General features: G+C 45.0%; 1 protein-coding gene across 5 annotated transcripts in view; it reads left to right on the top strand.

The window, feature by feature from the left end:
- The window catches only part of SRRM1 (serine and arginine repetitive matrix 1), a 657,402-nt gene that overhangs the window by 44,507 nt on the left and 595,038 nt on the right, over positions 1–17,857 (top strand). For all 5 annotated transcript variants that reach the window (XM_069223933.1, XM_069223931.1, XM_069223935.1 and 2 more), the window contains exon 2: positions 13,395–13,484. In XM_069223933.1, coding sequence (XP_069080034.1) covers positions 13,395–13,484 — 90 coding nt within the window. The remainder of the gene's footprint in view (positions 1–13,394; positions 13,485–17,857) is intronic.

Genomic DNA, 17,857 nt, shown 5'->3' with positions numbered 1-17,857 from the left:
GTCCATCATTGCTTAAAGGACCTAGTCTATCAGGTTGTATTGCATGTGGGAGGGCGCAGTTAAACCAATCATGGTGTTCTTGTTAAGTTAGAAGTATCTCTAAGTATTTGTATGCTCCGTTTTGTTGTGGTGCATTTGCTATTCTGTATGTGTGAAATGTATTTGGGTATGCGTTAACTTTAGGAAGGGTAACCATTAATAGACTATTTTTGTTCTGTAGGCCTCATGCTCCTCAGCCACGAGCTAACTTCCCCACACTCATTGGTTAGTCTGTTAGCTAAGAGAAACTGTGTGACAGGTCGTCTACAGATTTTTGGGATATTTACTGGCTGTGCCATATCAATGGATAGGGATCAGAGTTGGGAACACCAGTGGGGGAATCCTTTTAAGATTCAAGCTTGAACAACCTACAGCATAGGTAGGTACTCCCTATTCAGCTGAGGAGGATTTTTCACTAAAACCATGGACGTCTCCGTATAAAGTAATTCGGGTACCTTTAGCGTTTGTGAGAAAGGGATACTCGGGAGACCTTGAAAATGAGTGCCTTACCAACATTGAGTGCCATTTCTTAGGACTCTTGTCATGTCGGTAGCTGTCAACCTTACCCTTTCGGATAGCTAGTAGCACCTCACCCAAACCTAGAAGTAAAGTTCATTTGTGGCAGCCTGACTCCAGATATTCTGACTTCCCAGGGAAGTCGTGATTGGCAGATCCTGTCCCTTTCTCTTGTTGGCACAACACACACGCAGACACCCCCCACCCCGACAGTTTTCAATAGATTTATTTAACCAGTTCTGTGTCTTGGACGAGGTCACCTCGAGGGGCCTCCGCGATTGAAAGAGAAATGCAAAGCATTTCTCTTTCAATCATTGGGGGAGGCCCGGAGGGGCTTCAAAGGGAAGGAAATGTATTTCCTTCCCTTTGAAACCCCACTAGACACCAGGGATTTTTGTTTCCCCAGAAGCTTACATAAGGGAGCGACCCCTTGGGCAAGGGTCGCTCCCGGGGGGGGGGGGGCATTTTTCGGGAAGGCCTTTGGGCACCAGGGATCTTTTTTTTTTTTTTTTTTTTTTTTTTTTTTTTTTTTTAAGGTGAGGAGCGACCCCTTAGGCAAGGGTCGCTCCCCTAGGGGGCAAATTATATTTAGGCCATTTCTGCCACCCATTGGGGGCAGATTGGCCTATTTTGATGAGGCCAATCTGCCCCCAAGGGGGGCAGAAACCACTAGACACTAGCAAGTTTTTTCTTTGCGTGAATTTCACGCAAGGGGAGCGACCCCTTAGGCAAGGGTCGCTCCCTTGTGGGGGGGGTGGGGGGGGGGGGGCAGATCGGCCTATTATTAGCAGAGACAGAAAGGCAGAAACCTCTAGGCGGCAGGGCAATTTTGTTTGTGTTTTTTTTTGTGTGTGTGTGTTTTTTTTAGAGGTGGGGAGCGACCCATTAGGCAAGGGTTGCTCCCCTGGGGGGCAAATTGTATTTAGACCATTTCTGCCCCCCTTGGGGGCAGATTGGCCGATTTTGATGAGGCCAATCTGCCCCCAAGGGGGGCAGAAACCACTAGACACTAGCAAGTTTTTTCTTTGCGTGAATTTCACGCAAGGGGAGCGACCCCTTAGGCAAGGGTCGCTCCCTTGTGGGGGGGGTGGGGGGGGGGGGCAGATCGGCCTATTATTAGCAGAGACAGAAAGGCAGAAACCTCTAGGCGGCAGGGCAATTTTGTTTGTGTTTTTTTTTTTGTGTGTGTGTGTTTTTTTTAGAGGTGGGGAGCGACCCATTAGGCAAGGGTTGCTCCCCTGGGGGGCAAATTGTATTTAGACCATTTCTGCCCCCCTTGGGGGCAGATTGGCCGATTTTAGGTCAATCTGCCCCAAGGGGGCAGAAACCACTAGGCACCGGGGATTTGTTTTTTAGGCGCCAATGTCGTGCAGGGGGGGGCGGGCTGAGCTAGAGGCCAAAATCCACAGGTAGGCACTTTGCAAAAAAACACCTCTGTTTTCTGTGAAAAATATGTTGTGTCCACGTTGCGCTTTGGGGCATTTCCTGTCACGGGCGCTAGGCTTACCCACACAAGTGAGGTATCCTTTTTATCGGGAGACTTGGGGGAGCGCTGGGTAGAAGGAAATTTGTGGCTCCTCTCAGATTCCAGAACTTTCTGCCACAGAAATGTGAGGAACATGTGTTTTTTTTAGCCAAATTGTGAGGTTTGCAAAGGATTCTGGGTAACAGAACCTGGTCAGAGCCCCACACGTCACCCCATCTTGGATTCCCCTGGGTTTCTAGTTTTCAAAAATGCGCTGGTTTGCTAGGTTTCCCCAGGTGCCGGCTGAGCTACAGGCCAAAATCCACAGGTAGCACTGTTTTCTATGAAAAAATTTGATGTGTCCACGTTGTTTTTTGGGCCATTTCCTTTCGTGGGCGCTAGGTCTACCCACACAAGTGAGGTATCATTTTTATCGGGAGACTTGGGGGAACGCTGGGTGGAAAGAAATTTGTGCCTCCTCTCAGATTCCAGAACTTTCTGCCACAGAAATGTGAGGAACATGTGTTTTTTTTTTTTTAGCCAAATTTTGAGGTTTGCAAAGGATTCTGGGTAACAGAACCTGGTCAGAGCTCCACAAGTCACCCCATCTTGGATTCCCCTAGGTCTCTAGTTTTCAAAAATGCACAGGTTTGGTAGGTTTCCCTAGGTCCTGGCTGAGCTAGAGGCCAAAATCCACAGGTAGGCACTTTGCAAAAAACACCTCTGTTTTCTTTAAAAAAATTGGATGTGTCCACGTTGCGCTTTGGGTCATTTCCTGTCGCGGGCGCTAGGCCTACCCACACAAGTGAGGTATCATTTTTATCGGGAGACTTGGGGGAACGCTGGGTAGAAGGAAATTTGTGGCTCCTCTCAGATTCCAGAACTTTCTGCCACAGAAATGTGAAGAACATGTGTTTTTTTTTTTAGCCAAATTGTGAGGTTTGCAAAGGATTCTGGGTAACAGAACCTGGTCAGAGCCCCACAAGTCACCCCATCTTGGGTTCCCCTAGGTCTCTAGTTTTCAGAAATGCACAGGTTTGGTAGGTTTCCCTTGGTGCCGGCTGAGCTAGAGACCAAAATCTACAGGTAGGCACTTAGAAAACAGAGCTGTTTTTTGCAGTCAAAAAATGGGATGTGTCCACGTTGTGATTTGGGGCATTTCCGGTCACGGGCGCTAGGCCTACCCACACAAGTGAGGTATCTTTTTTATCTGGAGACTTGGGGGAACATAGATTAGCAAAACAAGTGTTATTGCCCCTTGTCTTTCTCCACATTTTTTCCTTCCAAATATGGGAGAGTGTGTAAAAAAGACATCTATTTGAGAAATGCCCTGTAATTCACATGCTAGTGTGGTCACCCCGGAATTCAGAGATGTGGAAATAACCACTGCTCCTCAACACCTTATCTTGTGCCCTTTTTGGAAATACAAAGGTTTTCTTGATAGCTATTTTTTACTCTCTATATTTCAGCAAATGAATTGCTGTATACCCGGTATAGAATGAAAACGCACTGCAGGGTGCAGCTCATTTATTGGCTCTGGTTACCTAGGGTTCTTGATGAACCTACAAGCCCTATATATCCCTGCAACCAGAGGAGTCCAGCAGACGTAACGGTATATTGCTTTCGATAATCTGACATTGCAGGGAAAAGTTACAGAGTAAAACGTAGAGAAAAATTGCTGTTTTTTTCACCTCAATTTCAATATTTTTCTTTTTCAGTTGTTATTTTCTGTAGGAAACCCTTGTAGGATCTACACAAATGACCCCTTGCTGAATTGAGAATTTTGTCTACTTTTCGGAATGTTTAGGTTTCTGGGATCCAGCATTGGTTTCATGCCCATTTCTGTCACTGACTGGAAGGAGGCTGAAAGCACAAAAAATTGCAAAAATGGGTTATGTCCCAGTAAAATGCCAAAATTGTGTTGAAAAATTGGGTTTTCTGATTCAAGTCTGCCTGTTCCTGAAAGCTGGGAAGCTGCTGAGGTTAGCACCGCAAACCCTTTGTTGATGCCATTTTCAGGGGAAAAACCACAAGCCTTCTTCTGCAGCCACTTTTTCCCATCTTTTTGAAACAAAACGAAATTTTCACTGTATTTTGGCTAATTTCTCGGCCTCCTTCAGGGGAACCCACAAAGTCTGGGTACCTCTAGAATCATCCCTAGGATGTTGGGAAAAAAGGACGCAAATTTGGCTTGGTTAGCTTAAGTGGACAAAAAGTCATGAGGGCCTAAGCGCGAACTGCCCCAAATAGGCAAAAAAAGGCCTGGCACAGGAGGGGGAAAAGGCCTGGCAGCGAAGGGGTTAAAAGACTGCAATCTATGATAAAATATATGATCTGCAATTATCAGGAAGATGAATCATAGCACAATCAGAATTGTTACTATAAGTGAAAATAAACCCCCCCCCCAGCATATTGAAATTAACATGTGCATAAGAATTACTCTGCCTACTATGGATGCAAGAAGAGCAATAAAGTATTACATAGAAAAACCAAGAATATCAGAAAAGGAAAACTAATGTTTCTTTTCATTTGCCAGAAACACTACAGAAGAACCTGTTACAAAGGATAACATTGCAATATGATAACACAGACTATAGAAATATGTCCCAAGAGGGCTGAAGGAAAACCAAGATTATACTCCTTCTTACAAGTAAGAAGGGAGCAGCAATCAACTTTTTGGCAAACTCACCATTGAGTGATATTTGCATCACGGTCACATGGTTATCAGTACACACATTCACAAATGTATTGACTTTTGGGATTCTGGAAGATTGAGTGTGCTTTGTGGGATTTGAATTGTGACCTGCAGATCACTGCTTGTTAAATGACAAGCCTTCAGCTCAATAAGCCATCCTCAATGAAAATTGGAGAGCTACAGATAAATTAGCAAAGATACAACAAGAGCTTTGTTTTGACTCATTCTCATATCTTAACATTTGCAGTGTGATCCTTACGCAGGCAGTTAGTTGCCTGTGTAGTGTCTAAACTGTTTGCAGTTTTGGTCATATTGTTTGGTCATAACAGTTGAACCTTGCAGGAAATGTTAAAGGACACCCTGTTTTTCCTGCTTTTGCCAACAATGTTTTTTTATTAACAGTCACGCAAGTAGCTTTGTGGTCTATATAGCAGCAATAGAACAGATATGTGATGGTTTGGAGCTAGCATTAGTTAAAATGCAGAAATTGGCAGTATCTGATTCTTTGCAAAATCTGTCTGAGGGACTTTATTTTCTTCTGCCCAGTTTTGAAAGTCAGTTTTTTTGTTTGTTTTTTTGGGTTAGGTATTATCCCTGAGAGAAGGCTTTTGTTGATTAACCCCTTAGCTGCTGGGCCTTCCCCCCCCCAGTGCTGAGCCCTTTTTTGGCTATTTGGGGTAGTTCGCGCTTAGGGCTTCATAACTTTTTGTCCACATAAGCTAACCACGCCAAATTTGCGTCCTTTTTTTCCAACATCCTAGGGATTCTAATGGTACCCAGAGTTGGTGGTTTCCCCTGGAGGAGACCAAGAAAATAGCCAAAATACAGTGAAAATTTATTTTTTCCAAAAAAATGGGAAAAAAGGGCTGCCGAAGAAGACTTGTGGTTTTTTCCCTGAAAATGCCATCAACAAAGGGTTTCTGGTGCTGAAATCACTATCTTCCCACCTTTCAGGGACGGGCAGACTTGAATCAGAAAACCAAATTTTTCAACACAAATTTGGCATTTTACTGGGACATACCCCATTTCTACTATATTTGGTGCTTTCAGCCTCCTTCCAGTTAGTGACAGGAATGGGTATGAAACCAATGCTGGATCCCGGAATGCTAAACATTTCTGAAAACTAGACAAAATTCTGAATTCAGCAAGGGGTCATTTGTGTAGATCCTACAAAGTTTTCCTACAGAAAATAACAGCTGAAATAAAAAAATATTGAAATTGAGCTGAAAACAACAGCCATTTTTCTTTATGTTTTACTCTGTAACTTTTTCCTGCGATGTCAGATTTCTGAAAGCAATATACCGTTTTGTCTGCTGGACTCTTCTGGTTGCGGGGATATAAAGGGCTTGTAGGTTCATCAAGAACCCTAGGTACCCAGAGCCAATAAATGAGCTTCACCCTGCAGTTGGTTTTCATTCTATACTGGGTATACAGCAATTCATTTGCTGAAATATGAAGAGTGAAAAAGAGGTATCAAGAAAACCTTTGCATTTCCAAAATGGGATCAAGATAAGGTTTTGAGGAGCAGTGGTTATTTGCACATCGCTGAATTCCGAGGTGCCCATACTAGCATGTGAATTGCAGGGCATTTCTCAAATAGACGTCTTTTTTACACACTCTCTTATATTTGGAAGGAAAAAATGTAGAGAAAGATAAGGGGCAATAACACTTGTTTTGCTATTCTGTGTTCCCCCAAGTCTCCCGATAAAAATGATACCTCACTTGTGTGGGTAGGCCTAGTGCCCGCGACAGGAAATGCCCCAAAACACAACATGGACACATCCTATTTTTTTTATAGAAAACACAGCTGTTTTTTCCAAAGTGCCTACCTGTAGATTTTGGCCTCTAGCTCAGCCGGCACCTAGGGAAACCTACCAAACCTGTGCATTTCTGAAAACTAGAGACCTAGGGCAATCCAAGGAGGGGTGACTCGCGGGGCTCGGACCAGGTTCTGTTACCCAGAATCCTTTGCAAACCTCAAAAAGTGGCTTAAAAAACAAGTTTTCCTCACATTTCGGTGACAGAAAGTTCTGGAATCTGAGAGGAGCCACAAATTTCCTTCCACCCGGCGTTCCCCCAAGTCTCCCGATAAAAATTATACCTCACTTGTGTGGGTAGGCCTAGCGCCCGCGACAGGAAATGCCCCAAAACAGAACGTGGACACATCAAATTTTTTCATAGAAAACAGTGCCTACCTGTGGATTTTGGCCTCTAGCTCAGCCGGCACCTGGGGAAACCTAGCAAACCAGCACATTTTTGAAAACTAGAAACCCAGGGGAATCCAAGATGAGGTGACTTGTGGGGCTCGGACCAGGTTCTGTTACCCAGAATCCTTTGCAAACCTCAAAATGTGGCTAAAATACCACGTTTTCCACACATTTCGGTGACAGAAAGTTCTGGAATCTGAGGGGAGCCACAAATTTCCTTCCACCCAGCGTTCCCCCAAGTCTCCCGATAAATATGATACCTCACTTGTGTGGTTAGGCCTGGTGCCTGCGACAGGAATAGATCACACAACGGTCAATGTTGGTCCTTACGTGAGGCAGCTGTTGACCCTGGGGTGATCCATTCCTGACACAGGCACTAGGTGTAGGCACTCAAGTGGGGTAGTGTTTTTATCAGGACAGGTGAGGAGTCACTGGGTGGTAGGAATGTTGTGGATCCCAGCATATTCCTGTAGTTTGTGTGACAGAAATGCGAGAAAAATAGTTTTTTTTCAACATTTCAGCTTTGCAGGGTATTCTGGGTAAGAAAACTTTGGGGAATCCACACAAGTCACACCTCTGTGGACTCCCCCGAATGTCTAGTTTCCAGAAATGTTTGGGTTTAGTGTGTTTCTCTATATGGCCGCCGAATCCAGGACCAAAAACACAGGTGCCTGCCTTACAAAACCAGTTTGTTTTGCCATAGACAATTTTGATGTCTCCACAATATGATTTGGGTGGTGGAATTTGGGGCTGAACTAAATTGGTGAGCTCCCAAGAGAGCACTCTCTCTCTGCTTGCCGCCGCATTCACCTGCTCTCTGGGTTGGCCTAACCCACTATTACCCAGTTGCACGAACAGCTTGCGAAGGGACAGCAGGACTGTCCTCATCACCTCCCTCATAATGTACTGGAAGAGGAGTTTTCGAATGGGACTCCTCTGACTAAAAAAATCACTCCCAGAGTCTGCGCCATTGTCCTATCCCTCAGATGCTGTCTCAGTATCTGATGTCTCAGTCTCTGATCCTATGTCAGAGCGGTCCTCTATAACCCGAGTGCAGGCAGCAGTCATCCATCAAGATGCCATCTCTGCTATTGGCTAAACTGTTGCTCTAAAACACTAGCCTACGTAGACAGTCACAAAATCGATGGTGTGTGAGATACGTGCAACAGTAGAGGCCACCTTACCTGCGCTTCTTCCCTCAATCAGCACGTACTTTCAAGACACTCAAAAAACACCTTGTCACATACCATTCGTCACAGTCTTTAGCACCTCCTGCGCCCGGTCCAACAATCATTATTGGTGCTCCCACTCCCTCCTCCTCGGATTCCCTCATTACCACCCAGCAAAAGTGCCCTTCATCTCTCCATAGACTTTACTAATGTACTCAGCTATTTACATAAAATACAGATGTGCTCTTTGCAGTAGGCATATAAACCATCTGCGCTTCTTTATGGCACTAAAACTGCCACTAGACAAGTCTGACCCTTTTCCCCCCAGGGAAACCACACACATATTGACAAAAGTGATGTATATATGACAGCCAACCACCTGAAACTCAACTCAAGCAAAACCGAAATAATCCTCTTTGTCCCTCACCAAAAAAACCTGGGACCCCCCATGGTGGCCCACCACGCTAGGCCCTGCACCCTCCCCCGCCAACTACGCACGCAACCTCAGCATCATCCTAGACTCCTCCCTCTCTATGACCCAACAAATCAACGCTCTTACCTCCTCATGCTTCAACAAACTCCGTATACTGAAAAACATTCAAATGGATCCCCACAGAGACCAGAAAAACTGTCACTCACGCACTCATCAGCAGCAGGCTTGATTACAGAAACGCCCTCTACGCCGGCACCACTCTAAAACTCAAGTGCAAACTACACGCATCCAGAACTCAGCAGCACGACTCATCCTCGACCTCCACCGACACGAACACATCTCTCCACACCTCAAATCCCTCCACTGGCTCCCCATTGACAAAAGGATCACCTTCAAGATCCTCATCCTCACACACAAATCACTCCACAACACAGGCCCTGCCTACCTCAACGAGAGTCACCTTCCACACCCCCACACGAAACGTCCGTTCAGCTGACCTCTCTCTCGCCTCTGACCCCCGCATCAAACACACCACCACCGGGGGCAGATCCTTCTCCTACATTGCACCCAAAACATGGAACACACTCACAACCCACATTCGCAAGACCCAAAACCTACTTCTTTTCAGGAAGGGCCTCAAAACCTGGCTTTTTGAGCAGTGAACCTCCTAGCCCCTTTCCCTCCCCCCCCGTCCCCCCCCAGCGCCTTGAGACCCTCACAGGTGAGTAGCGCGCTTTATAAATCTCTTTGATACAGATCTACCTATATATATATATATATATATATATATATATATATATATCTCTACATAGATCTATCTATAGATATATAAATATATTTTTTTTTAGTTGTTGTATGGTTTCCTTGGGGGCCAAAATGGCCCCCAGGGAAACCCTACAACATCTTAAAAAAAAAAATTGCCTACGGGCGACCCCCTGTCATTTCAAGGGGGCACCTACCTTTTTTTTTTTTTTTTAAGAAAATTATGCCGGGGGGGGGGGCGGCCCGTTTTCCGGGGGGGGCCGCCCCCCAAAAGTGAAATCCCTGGTGTCTAGTGGGGTTTCCTGGCCCCCGATCGCAGCTGTGCTGCGATCGGGGGCCAGGAAACCGTTTCAGAAGGCCTCGTAAGAAAGGGGAGACTCTCCCCTTTCTTACGAGGCCTTCTGAAACTGTTTCTGGCAAGAAACAGTTTCAGAAGGCCTCGTAAGAAAGGGGAGAGTCTCCCCTTTCTTACGAGGCCTTCCCGAACGTGTAAAAGGCCGTTTTCCCCATGAAAGCAGGAAGCGGCCGCAAGGCTGCTTCCTGCTTTCATGGGGAAAACACCTTTGCAACGTCCGCGCTGACGTCACAAAGGGGCGGGTGGGGGGAGACACGGTAGCTTCCGTGTCTCCCGGGGGGGGGGGGGGGGGGGGGAATAAAAAATCCTCGGGTGTGACGCACCCGAGGATTTATTAATGCCCTTCCTGGTGTCGGCCACTGGTCGTGACCCGCACCAGGGAGGGTGTGTGGGCGTCGGCCAGTGGCCGACGCCCGCACTTAAGAGGTTAAAACCTGCACATCTGTTTTTAGTTGACTTGCTGATCTGTCTGTAATTTCAGGTGAGTTTATTTAACCTAGACGATAAATATGTTCTGCAGTTCCAGAGATACTTGAACTTAAATCTATCTACTTGTGGCACAAGAGTGGTTTTGTTGCCCATGCACAGTTTTACAGTTTGAGAACATGTTGTTAGTTTAATTTTTCTTTTTGACTAGGCATTTGTGGGAGCTTTTCAGTTAGTTTGAGATGTTTTCTTGGTGTTTCAGTGCAGCTACAGTTTACTGGACACCAAGTGTGGCATTTCGTTTGATTTACCATGTGTGCACTAAAGCCACAGTACACTTGCACAAAGATCTTTTAGTACTTTAGCCCTCTATAGGTAACGACGTTCATCAGTCCAAATTTTGCTCTTAGAGGTGGTGTGATTTAGACACTCAGAATGCAGTTAAAATAATAACAGTAAGGCCATTGTCCAGAGAGCTTTCTTCTTTGAAAAGAGAAGAACTTTAATCAAATGGCAAATATGCTACTTATAGAATTAAAGAACTGTGAAAAGCAGAAGTGCCTACCACTTTCAAGGGCAGAGAGCATACCCCAAACATTGACCTCAATTCTAATCTAATGGAAAATCAGTTCTGTTGCACACGGGGCTTCATTTTACATCTTAGTTCAAAATTAAGATAATTTTACTGAAAGGCAAAGCAGTAACAATGTATGCAGCATACTTTTCAATGTCTGAAATAACGGTTGTGATGATTCTATTCGGAATTTGGTTAACCAAAGGTATCTACCACCCAAAGTATGAAGTGCCGAACCATTTTACCTCTGAATACCCTTAATTATAGTTGTTCGGGTTAAAGCTTCAGTGTCTCAGTAACCCACCAGTCGCATTCAACCTTTTATGGTGGCTTCCACAGGTCGTGCGGCACCCAGTATGGTCTGTGATGACACCAAGGCATCATTGGCCAGGACAGTTTCTCTAAAGGTCCCTAGACTGCTTGAAACATCAGAGGAGACTCTGAGACCAACGAGAGGTTGGTAAAAGCTTCCTAAAAGCACTGGAAGAGTAGTGGGAAAAGTAGTTTCCCTGTTGAAGGTCTTAAAGAGAACAAGGTTCCCAGATACTGTTCTCTAGTTTTGATTTCTGGGCATCTGTCTCGGTTGGTCTTGTCTCGAAAGCAGAAGCGTGGGCTATCTCATGCTTGTCATTTTAATAAGTTGATATCTGCTGTTGAGAGGGCCACTCTCTTCTTTTACTCTAATTTCAATGTCTGACACATGCATGTTTTCTCTCATTGCAGTTCATTTCAGTGCTTCTGTTGTCTTTGTGAACTTGGTGCTGGCTAATGTTACTTAGAGTAATAAGAAGGGCACAGCTTCTTAAATCCATGAAGAGGACTAGTGACCCAGTATGTGATTTTTGGTGATGTGCAACTCGAAAAAGTTTTGGATTTTTTAAGCTGGTTTTGCTGTTTCATTGAATGTGTCCTGTTTATTTTTGACACTCCCTTTTTAGGTCGAGCATAGCAGCACTCAAGCGCTGCTCTTAACGTGTAATCTGTTCTGTGGGAGAGCCAATACTACAACATTCGCTGCACATGTGAAACTCGCTTCATAATGCTTTGCAGGGCATTCCTTTTACAAAACATTTTTGCGAATAACTCACCCTGTGGTAGTCCTATGGCAATGGGGCCACCACCAAACTGTTGAGCACAACAAACTCTGTCGTCTCCGGGTCCCCGCACGAGGTTAGTGGGGACCCCAAAATAATAACCCCTCCCACCATTCAGTGTCTTTTTAAGCCCTCTCCTGACTTGAAGCTTTGTTTTACAGCAGGGAGTAGTTTGTGTTTTAAGGGCTTGGTTTGTAACAATATTCTAGTAGGCCTGAAAATCTGTAAGGCACTATGCACTCTAGCGGGCTACATATATGGTTACTCTGCATTATTCTCTGCCATTCTGTTTTCATGTCGTTATGCCCGCTGTGGGCTGACTGTGTGGTTGCATGACTGTTTCTTCCAAATGCTGTTTTTGTTGTGGTGCCCTGTTGGGACTGTTTTGAGCATAAAAGTCTAATTCCAAAAGTTTATTTCTGATAAAGGTTTTTATTTGGTTTACATGTCGATTGTATTTGTTTGATTAATCTCTCCTTAATGTAATTATGACCATGATTCCAGTCAACATAACATCCTTATTACCTTAAGACTGTTAGAACACTCTTGATATGTTTGGGTAATCCTTCTAGTTTACTTCTCTCTTATTTTTCTCATTACACCTCTGTGGCTGTCTTGTGTCTGTGTCTTGGGAATTGTTAGCCAGACAGCAGCTCTGATGGAGGGGCGGTGAAAGTGATATTCTATTGGAATTAGCATGGCAGATTTAAATTAGGATGTTAAACGGCAACATTTTCCTTTTTTGCTGCCGATAGGGGAAGAAGGTAAATGGAAGTGCTTTCGTTATATGCAGAGTCACTGGAATGATATGACAGGAAAATATGAAATTATGAGGCAGGGTTGACCAATTTATGTGTCAAGAAAAGTCCAGTTATACACTTACAACGGCAATAGCTCTCTCACAAGTGCGAGACCTATTACATTGCAAATGCTTGTTGTGTGGGCTTTGGGTTGGCAGTTCGGGTAGACGTTATTAGCAAGGCCATGATGCTCTCCAACCATTACTCCTCCCATGCTGATGCTAACTTTAGCTGTGATGTACTAATTAACGTCCAGACAGCTTAGCTGAAAACACTGCAGGCATGCACAAAAGATGCTGTAAACCATACATATGTTAATCATTAACTGATTGCAAACATAACGTTTGGAACGACACACCCCTCCTCCTCTTAGCCCTACTCCATCTGTCTTTTTGTACTGTTAACTCCTTCCTTTGTAGTGGAGCTCCTTCTCCGGTTTTCCTCTCTTCTCACTAGTTTTCCTCACCAATGAATCCTGTACCATGCGTTCACCAATCACGGAAATACTCTGTTTATTGCTGTTTGTTTTGCTCATTGCTTTTTTGCATTTCTGTTTATCAGTATGATTACAGCGTTTTAATTTGTGAATTGCTGCTGCTCTTGGTAAAGCACTCTGAGGCTCTCAGGTTTTGTACATGGAATACAAAGCTGCAAAATACATTTTTAAAAAATCTTAACGTTTTCTTCAGCTGATACAGTGGAAGACCTTCAACATTTGACATGCTTTCCTTACAGCAAGCTGTACATGGACAGCTGGCTGTATGCACAGATGTTTATTCAACATGCCTTTATTAGTTGTGCTGTGATACCTTTCTAAAACTAGTTATATACATTTTTATTTTTTATATATTTTCTTCAGGGTACAAGTGCCGAGCAAGACAATCGTTTCAGCAACAAACAGAAGAAACTTTTGAAACAGCTAAAATTTGCAGAATGTCTGGAAACAAAGGTATTTCATTACATAAATGATCAATTGTGCTTGATTCATTTGTGACCTATATTTGAAGTTACTATTCTAATATGGCCCATATTAGTTTACTACATATTTACCCCTTATTGAGGACTTACATTTATCACTTTAGACATGTTTGTGGAGATTTGTAAAAGGCACGTTTTTGCAAAGAGAACAGTTTTACTGTTTCACTATTCGTATGATTTTGACAGGTGGCAAAAAGGTATTCCTTCAGATTTGTCTCTGACAGGAACTTAAGCAGCTTAATAAGAGATGCACATTTTAGGTCTCGCCTAGACAGCACATGCTCCGTGTATTCGAAACACTTTGTTTTTTATCAATTTGCTTTGAAGACATCCATTACCTTACATTGGTTGGCTTCATTATCACTCTGAATTGCCTCCTTCTTATAGGGACGCTGATGTAGCCACCCTTCCTCCACTCTTGTTTCTCCCTTCCCTAGATCATGTCTGCATTATTTGTGGCCTTCATTTGCCCATTTTTTAGGCAGTAGTATTCTGTTTATTGAGAGATAGGAGATTTTGGTGGGGGGGGGGGAGGGGGGGGCGCTTGCTTAAGCATTGAGGCGAGGCCTGCCCTAAGCCCCTAGCATACCCAGGGCATGTAAGACAGTGTATCCACTCGTTTGTGCCACCCTTCGTGCAGCAAGGTATAACATGGCTCCCTGCCTGCCAATTCAGACCGCAAAGGGTAGTATTTGACTTCCAGTTGGATGTTGCCATTGAAACCAATGGCAAAGTCACCCTATCCCTTAACATTATATATGTTCTCTTCCCTCCCTCTTCCAAGGAAGGCCAATAGAGTCCTATAGCAGGGAGCAACAGTTGTGGGTAACAATGGTATTTGAATTGGGTAACACACAGGTAGCAAGTGACATCCCAGCCCAGCTATCTTTTGACGGGGACTTCCAAACTGGGTCTTGAAAGGTAGCAAATTAATCGTGGGATTAAATGTGACCTGCTGGCCAGGTTGAAATGAAGGTCACTGTAAAAGGTAGGCAACTTTTAGAAAGATGCCACCTCGTGCTCTGCTTGTCCAGTAGTCTCACAGAGGCACACAGACCGCTTTCTGACCACGTGGGCAGATGTGTGAACCACTCCCAGGCTCAGGAACAAAGGCAGTGTCGCAGCAGCAAGTTGTCACCTTCTGGCTAACTCCTGGGTGTTAGCCAAGAGGCAAGTTTCAAAGGGGAAGCTGCCTGTGATTGGCCGCCTGCCCCAACACCCCTGAGCAGCATGCCCTTTCTTCCTGTAGACAGCATCGAGACAAGACTAGACAGGAGAAATCCCCCTCCCCCAAATGTATCCACACCTCTAACGTGGGCTAACAATCTTCTGATGACCAGGGAAGGGTCGTGCCATCTTGAAACGAACAAGAATATGGTGTTCTGGGATAGCCAGTTGCCACACATCACAGGAACTTCGTCACTAGGTAGGAGGGGACCCAGTCGCCCATTGGCTAGTGACCACCTGGTCCCCTCAGGGTGCTTTCCTGGGATAAAAATGGTACCCCTGGCACCGTGACCCTCAGATCACGTTGGAATCTGGGAGAGGATCGAAGGATTGCCAAGTTGCTCTTGGACCCACACAAAGAGAGACTGCAGGCTCGGAAGGAATGCACCTGCTGCACTTCGGACTAGCAAAGTTTGAACTGAGCCTACGGATCCTGGCTCGGGTGGAAACATTGATTCCCGCTATCCAACAACAGCAGTGACTCTAAGGATCAGTTGGTTGTTCTCCTGGAAACAGCTCCAGAAACACAAGCTGAAGTCACCCAAGTTGTAAAGTTCGTAGCCACTGCAGAATATTTGTCGCGAACAATCGCCGAACACCCAAGAGCCAAATCTGAGATGGCCAAAACCTGCAGCCATGTCTGCTGAACCCGGGAGAGCTCTCCAGGACTGGATTCGTTGTACCCCAGGGACACTAACTCTTACCAATGGATTGTGCCCCATAAGTTGTGCAGACTGACCAATAGCCCAACATTGCCTGGTCTGCTACTGCAATCTACAGGACTTCAAGGAACCGTGACCGTGTTTGCCCCACTTCACCAGTGGACCGAGGGACACCCACAAAGGCACTCCTGTTAGTCGCACCACAACAAGAGCATTTTTTAGGCATCTTTTTGCCTGCATCTGTCAGCATCAGGACCACTCCATTGATGTCTACGGCAGTCGTCCTGTACTGTTTGGATATTGCCTTAAAAACACTTCGATGGCCAGGTTAACTGTTCAGACTACCCTTTCTGGCCCCGTAGACCTCTATCCTGCTGGACTTTGTCAGCCAACTCAGGCCGGTGTTGCGAAACTAACTTTTACAAAGTTTTTGAAAACGTATTCTTATAAATTGGGGTCTTAATTCTTTCATGTCGTGTGACTGTCTTATTCTGTTGTTTGGTGCTGTTACCCAGGGTTGGGCTTAAGGTTAAGTAAATGTACCTGGCTGGAGCTAAGACGATATTTATCAGTGTACTGCATGATAAGGCCTGGCAGCCATATCATATAGTACACCCAAATCCTCACACCTCTCAATTCTTCATCCAATACCAACACCTTTCTAAACCACATAAAAAAATGACTGGAAAGCTATGTGAACATCCACGCCCCAATTACAACATGCAAGTGTAGGCCAAACCTTTCAGCAAGGTGTTACGCGAAAGATTTTTATGACAATAAACGATCTGTCTGCGAATAGGAAAGAAATGGAAGTATACTCTTATCTCCTGAGAACGTATCAATACTGAAGTCCCTCCACACAACACACAGACAACTTACCACAGCAGCTAAAATAAAATACTATAGCAACACCATCACTGAAGCCACCAGCAGGAACAGAACAGTGTTCAAGACAGTCAAGCAAAACATCAACCCCCTGCTGAAACCACCTATTCCTCACTCCACAGAAAAGTGCAATGCCATCAATCTCTTTTTCAGGGTAAAAAATACAGACTGTTGACAGCACATCAACGACACCAAGCCACCTCCTATTACACCCACACTTTCCTGAGAAACGGCCATGATCATCCTTCTAAGTCTGCTCTTTGTGAGATCTTGCTAATGTACACAACACTCTCAAAGCTACTTCTTATGAAGATGATGCTTACCATTGTCCCTCATTAAAGCTGTCTCTGAAAGCGATCTCTCACCTCTTCTTACCATTGTCAATTTTTCATTCACTCTCGGCATCTTCTCAAAAGCTCTCAAGACAGACCAGATCCTCCCACTCCTAACTTAACCTACACTAGACCCTAATGCACTCACCAGCTACCTGCCCACCACTTGCCTACCATTAATGGGCAAAAGCATTTGAAAAAGCAGTCTATGGTCAACTCAAGATAGCATGAATATTGACCATCTCCTGCATAACTACCAGCCTGCCCTCAGATCAAACTCCAGCATGAGCTTACTATCTTACACAACCTACAATATGCCTTCCTAACCACAGATGAAGATGATCCCTGCCCCTTTCTATTACTTGACCTGTCAGCTACTTTGAGCATTACAATTCTTTCCACCGTCATACGCTCCCTGGAGTCTCAAATGGAACTCACAGGCAATGTTCTCTATTTTGTTTTTCAGATAGGTTTTTGTTGGAATTTGAATATTACAACATTTACAGCATCTTCAAAGATCAAAACACATTGCAGGTTTTTACAGTCTAAATCACAGGGTCATGCGTGGCCCGCTGACTAGTACAGAGAAATGAGCTGTCTGCTTTATGCACAATGTCCACAAGCTTGTAAGTGCTGCTTTGATTGTCTTAGTGTTATAAAAAAAAAACTACAGTACATATATAAGAGCATCCAACTCAAACAGGTGTGCACTTCCAGGTCAGAGCAGAGGGGGGGTTGGGAGGGTTATGGGAAGGGGAGTGCACCCCCCAACATCCTGAGAGAGAGGAGGACCCTTAGGGTGGGGGGGGGAACCCCACAAGTGTAGGAGGGAGTCAAGGGGTGGGGACGGGAGAGGAGCTCTGGCAGGAGCAGAGCAATAGGCCGGGAAACAAAAAGGTAGAGGAGGGGGAGGGAAGGACAAGGCAAAACCATCAAAGAGCGGTCCATTGACGGCACAGTTCGGGGTTCCTTTGGGGATTGGTATGGACCAGCTCCAGTTGGGCAGCTCCTTGTTGGGTCAGTAGTCATCCATGGCCAGTTGAAAGAAATAACGCCAATCTATGGGGTTCAGGGTTGCCCCTCACCAGTCTTAGCTTCCAACACAGATAGGTAATGTTCCTAGTCGGGGAGAAGGGGGGGGGGAGGTGTAGTTGGTCCGCTGTGCCCTGCTCCTAATCTACTCATCACGTCCCGCTCAGCCAGTATACCATGTGTAAGTCAGAGAGCCATAACTGTAT

The sequence above is a fragment of the Pleurodeles waltl genome, chromosome 3_1 (genome assembly GCF_031143425.1).
Source record: "Pleurodeles waltl isolate 20211129_DDA chromosome 3_1, aPleWal1.hap1.20221129, whole genome shotgun sequence".
NCBI lineage: Eukaryota > Metazoa > Chordata > Amphibia > Caudata > Salamandridae > Pleurodeles > Pleurodeles waltl.
The sequence above is the reverse complement of the archived record's forward strand: the minus strand, read 5'-3'. Positions and strand labels throughout refer to the sequence as shown.